At 35.9% G+C, this 15,928-nt stretch overlaps 1 protein-coding gene across 2 annotated transcripts in view; it reads left to right on the top strand.

Annotated features, from left to right (window-relative positions):
* The window catches only part of RECK (reversion inducing cysteine rich protein with kazal motifs), a 64,733-nt gene that overhangs the window by 22,906 nt on the left and 25,899 nt on the right, over positions 1–15,928 (top strand). Inside the window, exons 7-13 of one of the 2 annotated variants that reach the window (XM_074899781.1) lie at positions 869–910; positions 9,728–9,761; positions 10,600–10,797; positions 11,192–11,459; positions 12,827–13,006; positions 13,964–14,176; positions 14,913–15,049. In XM_074899781.1, coding sequence (XP_074755882.1) covers positions 869–910; positions 9,728–9,761; positions 10,600–10,797; positions 11,192–11,459; positions 12,827–13,006; positions 13,964–14,176; positions 14,913–15,049 — 1,072 coding nt within the window. The remainder of the gene's footprint in view (positions 1–868; positions 911–9,727; positions 9,762–10,599; positions 10,798–11,191; positions 11,460–12,826; positions 13,007–13,963; positions 14,177–14,912; positions 15,050–15,928) is intronic. The other variant, XM_074899782.1, reaches the window with a different exon arrangement.

Below are 15,928 nucleotides of genomic sequence, written 5' to 3'. Positions count from 1 at the left end.
TCATGCAAATGTAAATTACCTCTCTCTACAGTTTTTGTAAAAGTATGATTGTTTTCTGTAAAAAGGTCTTTTTTTAGACTTGCATATATCTGAATTTGGATGAAAAAGATGCAACTTGCAATCAAAATGGAGACATGGATTCCAAAAAAGTTTGTTTCATAGGAGTTCTGATGAAAGTCGGTATTCATTATGAGCATTCATTCCATCAGAAACATTTTGGCTTCTATAGTGGGAGAGTCAGTTTAAAAGTGGACTGAAGAAATAAACTCAAGAAAAATAACCTTTTTAGTATCCTATCCTAATGTAAATCATTTCAAATTAATAATTTTTTGTAACATCGGTGAAACTATTAATGCTTGCAATTATTTTGACTGTTCTGCTCTTAAAATTAATCATCAGGCTATTTTCATAAATCTGCCCTTACCTATATTCTTTTTAACACAGTTTGTAGAAATGATACTCTGCTAGGACTTATTTTCTTTCAATCTGTTTCTTAATTAAAAGCCAGATTCCTTCTGCCCCCTTTCATCTGTTTTCCTCCTGCCCTGAATTAAGTAGTCCTACGTAAATTCTGCTCATAATCAACAGTTCTCTGTTCTCTTGATTTGGGCAGAAGTGTAGCAGGTTTCCTGTCTTTCCAGGAAACATTAAATTTTTTAGTCCTTTTATTTAAACAATCTACAGAGTATTTTCCTAGATTCTTCACTGTTGAAGTTACAATAGCTTTTTTTCTTAAAAATTAATTTTCATTTTAAGTAGTCTGTCTCTTCTCATGCTATGATATGCTATACTGTCAACATCTGTAAGCTTCTCCTCTATTATGCTGGTCTGTTTCCTTCTTTTTTTCTGAATTTCTGCATTGCTGTAGGAGGTTGGCCAATATGGGTTGAAGGAGAACGGGAGAGGAAAGGTAAGAGATTAAAGAATGACTACAAAATGGTGATGGTCATCTTATTTACTTTTTCTAGTTCTTCTTTTTCCAGTTTCTAATCTGGAATTTTGAAAAGTGGGTCCCTTGCTCTTATTCAAGAGTGATCTTGCTGTTATTGTACAGAAAACTTTAATTCTATCTGTGCAACACTAAAAAAGAAAGAGGGAGAAAAATTGTGGAAGAAGGTATCAGTCTTCTAGTTGGTGAGGAAGGAAAGAGAACTTTTTAGATGAACACTAGGAGTAGTAGATATAGATACTGTGTTAGGGACAGAAGTTAAATATCTGACATGGTAGATACTCAGTTATTACAGAATTTTGTATGACAGTGGGTTTTCCTGTGTATCTAGGCTTATAGCTATCATGAAGAATAGTATTTACAATGCTCTGAAGAGACTTATCGGTTATATAAAATTTAAGTAAGTTTTGTCTAAGATAGGAGATTCCAAAAACAACTACTGGAGGGAACCTGCACTTTTTCACACCCTAGTCATTCTTTCTCCTTTTTTTAAAAAAAAAAAAAAAAAAAAAAAGAAAAATTCTTGGTGCCTTGGTGAATGTGTCCTGCTCCCTCTAGTCTGTAAGTAGCTTCTGTGTCTGTGACCAGTACCATACTTTGTACTCAGTTGGGTTGGCTGGGGAAGAAACTGAGCTGGGAAGGGAGTAGCCAGTTAAAATTGAATGAGGTGACCTAAAGTCAGAAACATCCCGTGAATCACATACATGCAACGTCATACATGCTTACTGTGCTTGCCTTTTTAAGAATTCACAAGTCATTCACTAAAACTGAGGATCTAATTCAGGAATTAGTTTACAGTATAGAACAGTGTTGTTCATCAGCTCCCGTCTGTTATTGAGGTATTGAATATGTAAGTACATGATATGTAACTAAAAATTCTCTGAATTAAGAATATAAAAGTATAATTCCCTTTTTGTAAACACTCTCATAGCTTACCAACTTTCATAGCTTGTTTATATACTCACGTAAGGATTTCCCAGAGGATTTTCACAAGCTTCTTAGAATAGTTGGCTGAACTGCATAGTATTTTTCTGTAATGTTTTGAGATTACGGAAGCAACTTCATGAGTTACCCTTCAACTTCCCACTAAGTTACTGAACATGAAGAACAAGGTAAGTCTTCAAGGGTAGGGCATAGGGTTCAGAGCAGTGTAAAAAAACCCCAAATGCCAAGCAGGAGGTGTGACAAATTTTGAAGTTTCTTAGTGGAGTCTCAGGTTGTACAGTAGCAGAGTCACTTTAACATTGATGTGCCAGCTTTTCACAAGATTAATTGAAGATGGGTTTTGTGCTGATCATATGTTTCTGGATTACTTGTACTGTAAATATTTATGAAGTTTGTGATTCTTCTAATTGGGAGATTTTACACATTTTAGAAATTAATCATGTTATAATAAGCTATTCATTTTTGGTCAGTCCATTAAAGATCACGTGTCCTATTAAACTTTTTTTTTCCAAGTAGTACTGCATATAGAAATTAAAAAAATTAACACAGTTTGCTGAGTTACTGAAATGTACTTCATTTGCCTTCTTTTGAAAGACTTTATTTTGGTAGTTCTTTTTCCCATCTTCTGCTTCTCATTTTGTCATCTTCATTTTTTCTCTGGTTCTGTGCATCTCAATTCTTTTATCTTTCACTACTTTTTCCAGCTTTGTGCTATCCTGTTCACCTTCCTCTAAAAAGAAGGTAGGTAATAGTCAAAGGAAGAAGAAAAAAAGAAGTGGAGACTATATGGATTGTATGTAGGATTTTCTGATTTTCCTGTTTTTTAAAGTTTTGTGTAACGTTGAGGTTCATGTCTGGAGGAGTAACTGAAAATAGTTTATAAATTTGAAATAAGCTGTGAAGACTTTATTATTGTGTTTAAGATCACTTTTTCTTTCTTCTGTGCATGGAAAGGGTAGTGCTAAATTTTCCAGTAGATTGCAGCTCTTGAGTCTCTACTGTGCATACTGTGAGTTCACTTCTCTGCATGTTAAGAACTTTAGCTCTTACTTCACGTGTACTAAATAAGACATTCAAACTTCTCTAGTTAATTGGCATTAGGAGACCTTAGCTGCAGCAGAGCTCTATTAACATTTGCCATGCGGTCAAAATATAATTGGAAATGTTGCCAGTTATTTAGCTTCTGCTCTTAAAACTTTTTTTGACACACAGTAGTAAACACTTCTGGTGTCCCTGGACTGTTTAAAGTTATTTCTCTCTGAGATTTGAGCACTGTTTAGCTTAATCTGATTTTGTTTTCTTACAGTTTTTAAATACAGAACTTCAAATGCAGTGCCTGCAGCTTCAAGTGCTGTAGTAGGGATTCAGAAAAGTATTCACTGTGCTGCACTATTGGCTTGTTTTATCTTCTAGGGTCATATGATCCTGATTTATGCTGAGGTCTTAGTGAATGCTGGGTACTAATTACCCCTTCTGAAAAATCCAGTCAGCAGTTTTTTAGCTCTTATTTAATTGTTTGTGCAGATTACTTGGAGACAATAGATTATAACTCAAGAAGCTGTTCAGGACATCATTTAGGAAAAGGTTCCAAAAGAGTTTTAATGAACTCCTAAGGCACATGGCTGTGTGGCCTCTGGAAGTACTACTTAACAAATTCACAGTGGGCTCTGATTGTGTAATACACATTGTAGCTAATACTATTGTCATCTGCTGGTGTTTTTTGTCTCTATTCTTTACTGTTCAAAGAAGGTTGATAGAACACTCAATGATCTTGCCAAAATGTAAGTTTCTGTGATTTTGTTCTGCCTTACTGCACAAGTGTTCTCACTGCTTTACTAGTTTACATAGTTGAGGAAAAACTTGGCCTTAATTAATTACTGCCAGTTTTTAAAGTTCTTAACAGATGTGCACCATCATTTGATACTTCAGCTGACTCCACTAAACCTTAGTATGTTACTGACTTTACCTTCTGTTGATAAATTCGAAGATTAAATGAAGCCAAGGAGAGATTAACAGGACTTTCATTGCTGTTCTCAGAATGGTTTGTTTCCTAGGTTATATGTCAACTGTGGGTAATACATCTAAACTGAGATGGCTTTAATTGGATAGGATCTGTATTCAAATATTTAACATGGTTAGGTTGCCCGAGACAACAGTACTAAACTTTCCTTTTCTGCCAGTTAGTATAATACAGATAACACAATAATTTTGAGGAAGGAAGATAATCTTTGATTTTTACCAAAATACTCTGGCATGAAAGAACAGCTTCACTATCACTTTTCATTCAAGACACAAGAGGCAGGCATTTAGAAAATACATGCTTATAATATAAAAGCATGCCTTATAGTGCAGAAGGCTGCTTCCTCTAGGAAAGTGTTCTGCTCTATTTGTGTTTGTGTGCATGCATTTTAGTTTTTGAGCCGTTACCTGCAGCTGATGAGCTCCAAAAAGAGCGAAACCAGTTAGGTCCTGCAGTACTGGCTAAAATCTTTCTTCAAGGAGCTTCTGGTGAGGAAGACCGGATAAACTTCAGTAACCAAAAGATCTTTGTTTTCTTTAAGGCATACACAGTTGTGCTGCCTGTGTCTGCCTGCTACTTTCCATTCCTTCTGCTTATAGTCTCACTGTCTTTGATCAGCAGTTTCAGCAACATTTGGTTTTAAAAAAGAGACACACAAAAGATGAGATTAATGCACAAGTAAAACAATTCATTATGTTTGTGTTTTATAAATTTCAGTATTGCCATCTTTGTTCAATTTATATTTTATTTACAAATTGAAAATGGAGTATCAGACTCAGTGTGTACACACTATTGCCTTTTTATCCTCATTTTCCCAGATCTTGATGACTTAGTTTTTCCTTAAAAGAGGACATCCTTTCCTGCTCTTTTGGTTTTTGTGGGTTTTGTTTTGTTTTTCCTTACCTGTATCTCTGTTTTATTTTTTGTTTTGTTTTTTCTGTCTCTGTCTTCTTCCAGTGAAAGTTTGAATGGCCAGAAAAGTTGGTGATTTCTTAAATATGAGTGCTACTTTACTAGAGATGGGCATTAACCCTGTGTACTGTAATGATGGTTAGTAATTCAAATCAGACTGACGAACACTTTTACCAGCTTTATTGATGAGGAGGTGACCACACACTAATTTATTATTTTTTTTAAGATTCTCTCGTGTCTGTATAGCTACACTCCCCACATGTGTACCTGTACTTTCTGGGAAACTGAACAGTTATCCAGACCTACACAAAGAACAAAGTCAGCATCGTAACTAGCACTGTATTCTGTGGTGGCTATAGGCACTACAGTTTCATGAAATATGGTGAGTTGCTTCAACAACTCAGTGCAGCCAAAGTTCTTCCTGTTCCTTCCTGCAACTGCCCTTTTTCCACACGCATTCCCTCCCCCAGCTCGCCATATAAATGTGCTTCTCTTTACCTTACTCTGCCTCTGTCATCTGGCAGGTCCTTCTAAAAGATTGTTCTGTTCTGTTCTAACTTAGCATTATACCTGATGAAATCACTGATTTTAATTCCTGGGAGATAAGGAGTTTTCAGCAGGATTACTGAGAAAAATCAGGTCATGAGAAGATGTTTAAATGCCAGAGCTGGTGTAAAGCATACACAAGATATGCAAGTGGGAGCAGGGAGAGAAGAGTTAAAAGCAAGGTGGAAAAGAGAAGTAAGGCCACCTCCTCTTAACAGAAGCACAACCATTATTACAGTGATTCAGAAGTTTGCGGAACTATAGTTTCAAAGTACAGAAAGATTTATTATCTAGTTAGGGTGTCCTGCCTGTGTAAAATTGGTGTGTAAAATTGTTCCAAAAAGCTAATTTTGTCTCAACTTGAGCTGTTTTTTAGAGGAGGAACATTGGTAGACATCATAATGTTTCAACATCCTTCTCTGTTTTGTGTGTAGTTATAAACCACAATCTGAGCTCACAGGGCCAGTGACACTGTTATCCCTGAACTGCTTTTTAATAACTTTTGCAACATTCAACTTTCAAATAACATGACCATTTTTAACGGAGTTTATAGCAGCATCACAGCATGATTCTAAGTATTGTTTGTGCGAACAGTACGGTCAAATACTTAAGTATACCCATGACAGACAGACTTCAGCCTTTTCAGGGGCCTCTACTGCCCCAGAGTATTAATTAATAAAGTTACAGTGTTGTTTTCTACCTGGCTGGTTTGTATGCCACATTCCAGTGCTTAATACAGAGTGGGTGTGGAGAAGTCTAATTTCAGCAGCTTCTGAGGTCAGTCAGATTTGGATGAGTGATGTTGTATAGGATAATTCCTATCTGACAGTTGTTTCTTCTTTTATACATGGAAGGTCCCAAAGAAAGCAGGTGGCTACATTGAAACAGTGACTTGATGACCATTGTCTGGCATTCATAGAGAAGGATGTATGGCACTATAAAAATGACATGAGCCTTTAGGCAACAATATAAATGTGTTCTTTACAGATGTAGGGTGGTGACTCTGTCTACATGTTCTGTTTCCATGAGTTCTCTTGTCCCTCATCTGTGTTACACAGATGAATGGGTGACAGGATTTGCTTGGTGGGTAGTAAAGAGGGAAAATGTGAGGTGAATCAGATGAAAAGTTGCTGCTGGGATGAGGAATGTTGCTGCAAATTCATTCTGAGTCTCATAGAAATTATGCTGTATCTGTGCGTTTGGGAGAAAAGGTCTAAAATTTGGTAGAGGATATTAGAAGAATGAAAATAAGATGTCTGAACTGTTACTTCATGAGGTTTTGGGCATTGTTTTATGTAAGGCAGACTTTTGAATTTTTGTGTGAGGTGTTCTTGATAGACTTGTGCTTTTATTCATTATCACTAAAATTATAAGTAGCTGGTGTTCATGGAAAACTAATTTATATTTTTAAGTTAGATTTGTGTTCATTCTCTTAGGGTCATTATTTCAGTGCCACATCTGCTATGGTTCACCCATGGTTTAAATTAATTTCTGATTGTAAATAGAAGAAAGTGATGCTGCTCACTACAGTGTTTGGACTGTCCTCTTCAAAGTCTTGCGTTTGACTGGTAACATATTTCATTGCCCCAAAAATATATTATCCAAAAGATGATGTGATTGTGAGACTGTAGAAAACAGGATTGTGGCACTCTGATTTACATTGCATAAAGAGTTATTGGCAAGTTGGAACTTGGGATTTAAATTACAACATCAAATAAAATCATTAATGACATGATACAAACTGAAACATCAAGGCTTGAGGCTTTTCAAATCTAAGGTAAAATGTGAGTCTTCCTCCTTTTGGTACAGTAAATAATTCTTTTGGGTCTTCAGATTTTCATCAGAACTCTCTGTGCAGGAACGCTAATAAATTTGAATTATAATTCACACATGGAGAGCCAATCTGTGTTTTGAAGTGCTTGCTCTTAAATGAAAATGAAGAACAACATTTTAAAAAGAATCATGTTTTTACTTGGGTACTTAGAATACTTCCATGAGAAAAAAAAAAAAAAAAAAAAAGATTAAAAAGGGAAAGTGGGATTGTAGAATTCTTTGATTCTCTAGTGGAATACATGTGCTTAAGGAGTATAATTTCAATGAAATAAGGATTTGGGACTCTATAACTTACTGATTCTGGTGTCAGGATGTAAGACATCTCTGAAGGTGAGTAGGTAAGGAAAAGGGTGCAGAAAGCTTGAGTTCTGTTCTGGAGCTGTCTAGTAGAGATGAGACTTGGCTGCCTGTTTCTGCTGCTCCTGTGAACAGAGATACGTTCTGTATTTACTCTTCCCTATTCAGCATAACTGAAGCTGCTTGAGAGGAGATCCTCAGCATTCAGATGTTGTAGTTACTGGTATTTTTGAGTTAGCCCCTAGGAGATTTGATCACTTTGATATTTATTTTGCTTTTCTCTGTAATCCTATCTAGACTATAGGGAGCAAAATAAGGATGCTGCAAAAACAGATTAATTGAATTGTTATCTCTTGAGAAAAAAGCAAGTAGAGAATATGAATTGAAAAATAAACTCCCCCACTCTAAACAATTTCTAAGACAAAAAAAAAAAATCAAGGTGATTCCTAACACTTTTGTAATTTCTTCTCTTTAAAAATGTAACACTTCCTTCTGTTTGCAGCAGTACAAATTTTCACGAAAGTACCTCAAAGATTATTGGGGATGCCCACTTTTCTGTAATGCAGTAAATGCTAATAACTAACATAGATGAAGAATCTAATGAATTACTGAGCTTAAGCTAGGTCTGCATTTTGAGGTCTCTTCATATGTAGAGGTAGTAGCACATCTGATATTTTTCTCTATTGAATCAGGTTTTTAATCCTGCATGTGTGTGGATCAGTGTGACAGTGTTTCTGTTTTCTTCTCTAGATGCTGTGTAAAATACAAATTTGTTTAATGAGGGGATAGGGGAAATGAAGGAGATCAGGAACATTACAAAGATGGAATTGTGTTTTGTCACTATGTTAATGTATTTGATCACTTTTTATGATCTAATATTCTGACAAGGTGGAAGTCAGGTGTGGAGAGGATTCATATTTCTTTTTCACAATCATATAAATAATTTTAAAGGCTTTGATAATTGGCAACTACATTTTGAAATTTCAGCATCACGACTTCATCTTTTCATGGAGTTCCAGAAAGCTTACGTGCAGTATCTATTCTTTTTAAGAAGAAACGTGCTTTTTCAGTGTGGGGAAGACTATAGTTGTTTTGGGCAGGAGTTCAATAGTCTTGAGGGACGTGATTCTGCCCTTCTACTCCTCTCTGGTGAAACCCCACCTGCAGTACTGCATCCAGCTCTGGAGTCCTCAGCACAGGAAAGACATGGACCTGTTGGAGCAGGTCCAGAGGAGGGTCAAGAAAATGATCACAATGATGGAACACCTCCTATGAGGAAAGGCTGAGAGAGTTGGAGTTGTTCAGCCTGGAGAAGAGAAGGCTTTGGGGAGACCTTATAGCAGCCTTCCAGTACTTAAAGGGGGCCTTTATAAAAAAGATGGGGACAAACTTTTTAGTAGGGCCTGTTTCAGTAGGATGAGGAGTAATGGTTTTAAACTAAAAGAGGGTAGATTCAGACTAGGTACAAGGAGGAAATTTTTTATGATGAGGGTGGTGAGACACTGAAACAAGTTGCCCAGAGAGGTGGTAGATGCCACATCCCTGGAAACATTCAAGGCCAGGTTGGACAGGACTCTGAACAACCTGGTCTAGTGGAAGGTGTTCCTGCCCATGGCAGGAGGTTTGGAACTAGATGACCTTTAGAGGTCCCTTCCAACCCAAACCCTTCTGATTCTGTGATTGCTCTGTGGATTAGAGTCCCCTGAAACAAAACAGCAGAGTGTACGTGTTTCCCCCCTTCTGTCATTTAACATGTTGTTTATGCTCCAACTGTACCTTTTGGCTTCAGTTTGAGGGAGTTGATAGCACATTTTAGCTTTTAAGGTATATTGTTGTTCAGTGAGTTTGAGATATTTCTATGTGCATCTGTGCAGAGTTCTTTTTTTCCCATAGAATATTTAAAATTATTGTAATTTAAAAAAAAACGTTTTGGGACATCCTATTATAGCATGCTCTCTCTAAGTTAGTCCAGGAAAGTATTCCTATGTACTTGCTTGAATATTTATCTATATTTTTAATACAAGTGCATGCAGAACTCAGGTGGTGCCTGATGTTTTAATTTACTATTTTCGGTGATTTTGTGTTGTGTTTTTGTTTTAATCCAAGCTAATTGGAATAGGTAATAACAGAGTTAGATTTATTAGCTCATTACAAGAAATGACTGGACATTTAAATATTTATTTGAAGTTTTCTGGCTTGTAACACTATTTTTGTTTTGATTTCAGAATGCTCTCTTTAGTTGTATTAACAGAAATGAAAGTAAGTATGTAATAGTTTGTCTTTTTTATTTTTCTTTTAAATTATTATATCCTTTTTTCTCTAAAATGTAAGGAATTCTGTGAGTGTACATATACACAAATCACATGGATTCAGTTCCATAGAAGGAAAAAACACATGCATGAATTTTCTTGCTCAAGTGATAAGGGGATTGAGCTGTTCGTATAATCTATATCAGTTTATAATTTGTGTATCTGTACTTGTTTTTTCTGTCCTATATTGATTGCTTAGAAGCTCATTTTTTCCTTCTGTTTTGCTCATTTGATGAGTGTTAAGTAACAAAATTAAATACATAGATGAAATCTTGCACCATGCAAGTGTTTTGTTGCCAGTTTATAAAATTAAATCAGTGTCTCAGAATTAATTCTAGTAAAAGTATTTCTCAAGAGCTGTATATTTAATAATATATCAAAAATGGGTGAATCACAATACGATCTGTCTTTTTTTGAATGAGTTTTAGGATAATACTTTTATTTATTTGTTTGCTATTAATATTTTCTAACAATTCAATTATAGGACAAGTCTGGTTACCTTAAATAAGAACAAAATAGCTGAAGATAAAATTCAGCTGGCTCACTGGTGTCTTGAACTTGAGTTCAAGATGGCTTTAGGGACATTTTTCTCCAGCCAAACAAACAAATGTAACTTGGCTAGTTACAGATATTTCCAGCCATTCTGTAGACAGAGGTTGGTTTGATAGAGCATAGAAGAATTTCTTCATTTTTTTTCACAGTAATACCCTGAGCATCATTGTGTGCTCATTTCTTCATTTCTCTGTGTAGAAACACTTAGATTTTCTGTTGGTTTTTTGTTTCTCCAGTGGGGTCAGTCTGTTGCAGTTATGCAGGTCATCATACAAACTGCCGGGAATATTGTCAAGCAATTTTTCGGACAGACTCTTCTCCTGGTCCTTCACAAATTAAAGCAGTTGAAAATTACTGTGCATCTATTAGCCCTCAACTTATACACTGTGTGAACAACTATACACAGTCATATCCAATGAGAAATCCTACAGATAGTAAGTATTAAAAAAATCCTTTACTGAAAGTTATAAAAAAAAATTGAAAATGTTTGAGGATTGGATGCAATTTTATCTAAAAGGTGTTATTGTATAAATCTAGTGTATAAATTGTATTAATGTATTTCTATATTATAACTGTAATTATATGAATTTGTATAATGCTAACTTTGTAGGTGCATTATTGATTTTTATTTATTTTTTTAATTCTACATATTGGTGTTGGGTTTTGTCCTGAGTTTATTCTGTTTGCATTTAAAAGAATCAATGTTATTTGAGATTACTGGGTGGGGGGAACCTTCCTTATAGCACTTTTTCTCCAAGGTCTATTATGTCATGCGTCTTGGTGGTTGTTTTATGTTTGGTCATTAACTCTTTTTTAATTTTTTAACAGGTTTGTATTGCTGTGATAGAGCAGAAGACTATGCATGTCAGACTGCTTGTAAAAGAATTCTAATGTCGATGAAAACAGAGCTTGAAATTGTTGATGGACTTATAGAAGGTTGTAAAACAATGCCTCTCCCTCAGGATCCACTTTGGCAATGTTTTCTCGAGAGTTCAAGATCTGTTCACCCAGGAGTAACTGTGCACCCTCCACCTTCTACAGGCCTCGATGGAGCTAAGCTCCATTGCTGTTCTAAAGCAAATTCTTCCACATGTAGGTCAGTATCTCTCTACCCTTGTTTCCAATTGTGGAAATGCTTCAGCATTTGTCTCATATCAGGCCTTTGCCTGCATGTTGCTATGTACATCTAATAAAGCGTTCTGTGAATTCCTAGAAAAAATAAAGATTTAGATAATAAGATGGGTGTCACATTCTGTCCAATACATGCTTTGTATCTCAAAAAATACTGTTGTATAAGAGGAATCACACTTTTCTTACACTTAGCACTGGCTTAGTATGGCACACACCCTAAGTTAATGAAACCTGTACCTTACTTGTGGTCATAATAACTAATATTGCAACAAGATGAAGAGGCCTTAACCAGATGCTAAAGAGAGCCGAGGGGACAAAGAACTGCACAAACTCTCAAGTATCTAGTTGCTGCATGTTAAAACCTTAGTAGTATTCCTTACTAGATACTATTCAGATTTTTGTTAATGAAACATAACATAGGTTATTTAATAAATAATGGAGCTAACTATTACGACATTTAAAAACAAAATACTTTCAGCAAATAGTTGCATGTTTGCAAATAATTGATTGGAGCAGTTTTAGTTTAGAGTGGTTTTCTGTTCACTTTAAAAATAGATCATTATTGTCTTTTAAATGCATCAGTATGTCAAAATAAGTTGCAGACTTTGGTTTTTGAGCTGTTGCTTCCTTTTATATGCTTTTATATCAGGGCAGTTGATACGGTATCTTTTAGTTTCTTGTTTTGACAATAAGTTCTAAAAATGGATCCTTCCCTCAAGTTTTCAATATGCTTTAACAGTACAGTGAAGTTCCATACCATCAGTTGGGATGGGGAACAGTTGTAGTTTGTAGGATACTGCTGCAAACAGTGGCTTGGGTATTTCTGACATCAGGAAACATCTCAAACATGAGCAACAAATAGTACACCTGTTTCAAACATCAGGGCAAAAGAAGAAACATTGCTTGCCACTCATTTCTGTAGGAGGAGGAGGTGTGATTTGAAGGATGGGATTCGTAGTTGTTCATTATCATGTTATCTAGATTTATTACAAGTAAAATTAACTGGGATAGTTCTCACCTCAAAGTCATTAGTTCATGTTTCCAGCTATTGCTTTTTTATTGATATTGCAGTTTTATATTATGAAGTCTTTCAGCCTTACTAGCTTAAAGATTTGCTAGCATTGTTAAGCAAAACTGGAAAACTTATAAAACACTGAGGTGGGTTTATGTGATTTGAGCACAACAGTCTTGCAGGGCGCTACACAATCTTTTACAGTGAAGGTAGGCTGTTGTGATCAGCAAAGAAATGATGGGCTCTACTATACCTGAATGACTATTGTTCTCTTAATTTTATTTTTTTCTTTTTTTTTTTTTTTTTTTTTTTTTTTTCAGAGAGCTCTGCACTAAACTTTATAGCACGAGCTGGGGCAATTCACAGAGCTGGCAAGAATTTGATCGCTTTTGTGAGTATAATGCAGTTGAAGTTTCCATGTTGACCTGTTTAGCAGATGTACGAGAACCTTGTCAGCTGGGCTGTAGAAATCTTACTTACTGCACTAATTTTAATAACAGGTAGGAGAGAGACACTGAATATTTTATAAAGGAATTCCTGTGCTTTGATTTAAAAAATAAAAGAAAATGTTTTTCAGTCTTATTTTGAGATTGTATGTAGCTGTCTTTCTGTGAATATTTCTTTAGATGATTAAAAATAAACAGTTTTTCTTTAGAATAAACTTTTGAAAATGTATTTAACAACAGACATAACAAAACTTACAAGAATAAAAGCTAGCCTGTGAACTTGGAACATGTTATCATGTGTTAGCAGCGTATTCCTCTGTCTTACTCTATAGACAAGCAAGCCATGATTACTGGAATGTTCTGTCTTATAAATAAGGTAGAAATGCTTGTTAAATTTACATGTTGGGCTTTTTCAAAATTCCTTTTCTTTCAGGGATATTTCTGTGGTTTTATACTCTATAGAGCAAAATGCATGATTTAAGAGTGATGCCTGAATTAGTAATTTCAAGGTTGTAGATTAAATAGCTTGAGTTTCAAAAAAGCATCTAAAATTTTGTTAGCTATTAGAGAGCTCTGGCTTTTCTTTGAAATAGTATACAGTGGCATGAGTGTTATATGAGTAGTAGAATCACATATGTGATAGATGCAGCCTAGGCAAATATAAATGATAAATTAGCTTGCATTAGTGATTCACCATATTCACACAGATATTCATGATATCTAAGGCACTTGCTATTAAGTCAGCCTTCTTCAGTTAAGAAAAATCTAAGTGATGTTTATCTGAGAGGTAGGGGTGAGAAGGGACTTTTCTTAGCCTTAAGTCTTGAAGAGCATATTTTCCTTAAAGACAGAATTCCAGTTGATTTTGATCTTCATGTGGAAGGGAATAATTTATTTCATACCATAAAAAGCAAGCAATATCAAGGTTGTAGAATTCATGTGGTGAAAGGTAAAATGTGTGGTGTTTTCCTTTTCATGTATACATGCTGTATCTTAACTTTTTCTTTTAAGACCAACAGAACTTTTTAGGAGCTGCAATACTCAGTCAGACCAGGGAGCCATGAATGACATGAAACTATGGGAAAAAGGGAGTATTAAGATGCCATTTATAAACATTCCTGTGCTTGATATTAAAAAGTGCCAGCCAGAAATGTGGAAGGCAATTGCCTGCTCACTGCAAATTAAACCTTGCCACAGCAAATCTAGAGGAAGTATAATCTGCAAGTAAGTACTGTGGGGAAGGAAAAAGCAGTTTAAAGTTTCTGTTGATGATTTTAATGAGAACTAAAAAGCTGCTGTAGTACTGTTTGACTTGTTAGGAAAACGTGGGAAGGCAAACGTGGAAGGAATATGGGCTTGCATAGTTGCTGTTTCCTGAATCTCCATCACTGTAAATGGAAGATTCTTGCCTGAGATAGATATATATGCTTCCATTGTAAGGTTGATTTATTGTTGGAGTTTTTATAGACGCCAGGGAGCTAAAAAAACTCTGGTGGTTTTCAGCTGACAAAGGTCTGAAAAAAATGAAGTTTGTTTTTTGAAAAAACAAATTTTGAAAGTAGGTGATTGGGTAGAAAAGATACCAGTTAATAGTACAAGTAGTGAGATAAAGTTCAACCCCTATTAGACATTAGTAAATCAAGGAAATGTTTGGTCTTCAAAGATACATGCATATGATGTCATAGAAAAGAAAGATCACCAAGCCCAAAGTGGGGGAAGAGTAGTAGTGTACGCAATAGTTCCTGTCTGTGTCACAAATTTGTTCCTCCTCTTGCATGTAAAATATAACATACATACATATATGTATATAAAGAGTGTGTATAAAAACACTCTGTTGTGAGGCAGAAGGGGAAGATTGTGGATTCAGGGAAGGAAAGAATGCGGAAAGACATCTTTTTCACACAAGGCCTTTTATCTTCAAGTAGAGTTCATGAAGTTCTGTTTCTTTATTTATCTGAAGATCAGACTGTGTGGAAATACTGAAGAAATGTGGAGATCAGAATAAATTCCCTGAAGGCCACTCAGCTGAAAGTATTTGTGAGCTCTTATCTCCAACAGATGACTTGGAGAACTGTATCCCATTGGATACATACCTGAGTAAGTATCAACATACCTATGCAACAAAATTATAAACCAAGATACTTGGAATGCTTATCACTGCTTTTAATAAATTTCATTATTTGTTTTAAAGAAAATTGTATTGAATTTGAGACATTTCATTTAGTGTACTAGAGAAAAATGGATCTTTTTTCAAATTGCCATAGCTCATTAGGTTTATTCCTTCTTGTATTGGTTGTATGTGGCAAGGTTGTTTTGGTAGTGATGGAGGCTGCAGGGGCTGTGTGGGAAGATGTCAGGGACTGCGCTGTGCCAGATAAGGTCATCTTGGCAGTGGGCCCACTATAGACCAAAGCTGAGCCATTTAGCAAAGTTTGTCATTCCTCTGTGAAAACGTGTTTAAGAAAGGGCAAAAAGTGTCAAGACAGGAGGAGAAGGAGGGAACAGGAAGAGTGAGGTAACAAGGGTAGTACCAAGGTCAGAGGAGCAGGAGAAGAGGAGGTGTTCCTCATGGCAGCCTGTGGAGGACCCCCATGCCACAGCGGATGGGTATACCCTGAAGGAAGCTGTAGCCCATGGAGGGCCTGTGCTGGAGCAGATGAAAGGTGTGAGGAGGAGTGAGTGGCAGACAAACTGCTGTGTACTGACCATAGTCACCTTTATCCCTTTCCCTTCCCAATCCCCACTGCATCACTTGGGGCAGGGGCAGAGAAATCCGGAGTGAAGGTGAACCTGGGAAAGGGAGGAAGAAACAAACTCCTTTAATGTTTGTCTTTTTGTTCCCATTACCTGAATCTGTAACTAGATGTTCATTTTAATTGCCAATAAATTTGGTTAATTTTCCACAAGTCAAGTCAGTGTTGCCCATAATGATAGTTCTTATGCAATCTCCCTGTCTTTATCTCGGCCTGTGATCTT

This window comes from Athene noctua, chromosome 2 (genome assembly GCF_965140245.1).
Source record: "Athene noctua chromosome 2, bAthNoc1.hap1.1, whole genome shotgun sequence".
NCBI classification, from domain to species: Eukaryota; Metazoa; Chordata; class Aves; order Strigiformes; family Strigidae; genus Athene; species Athene noctua.
Note: the sequence above shows the minus strand (reverse complement) of the source record. Positions and strands in the feature narration are given on the sequence as shown.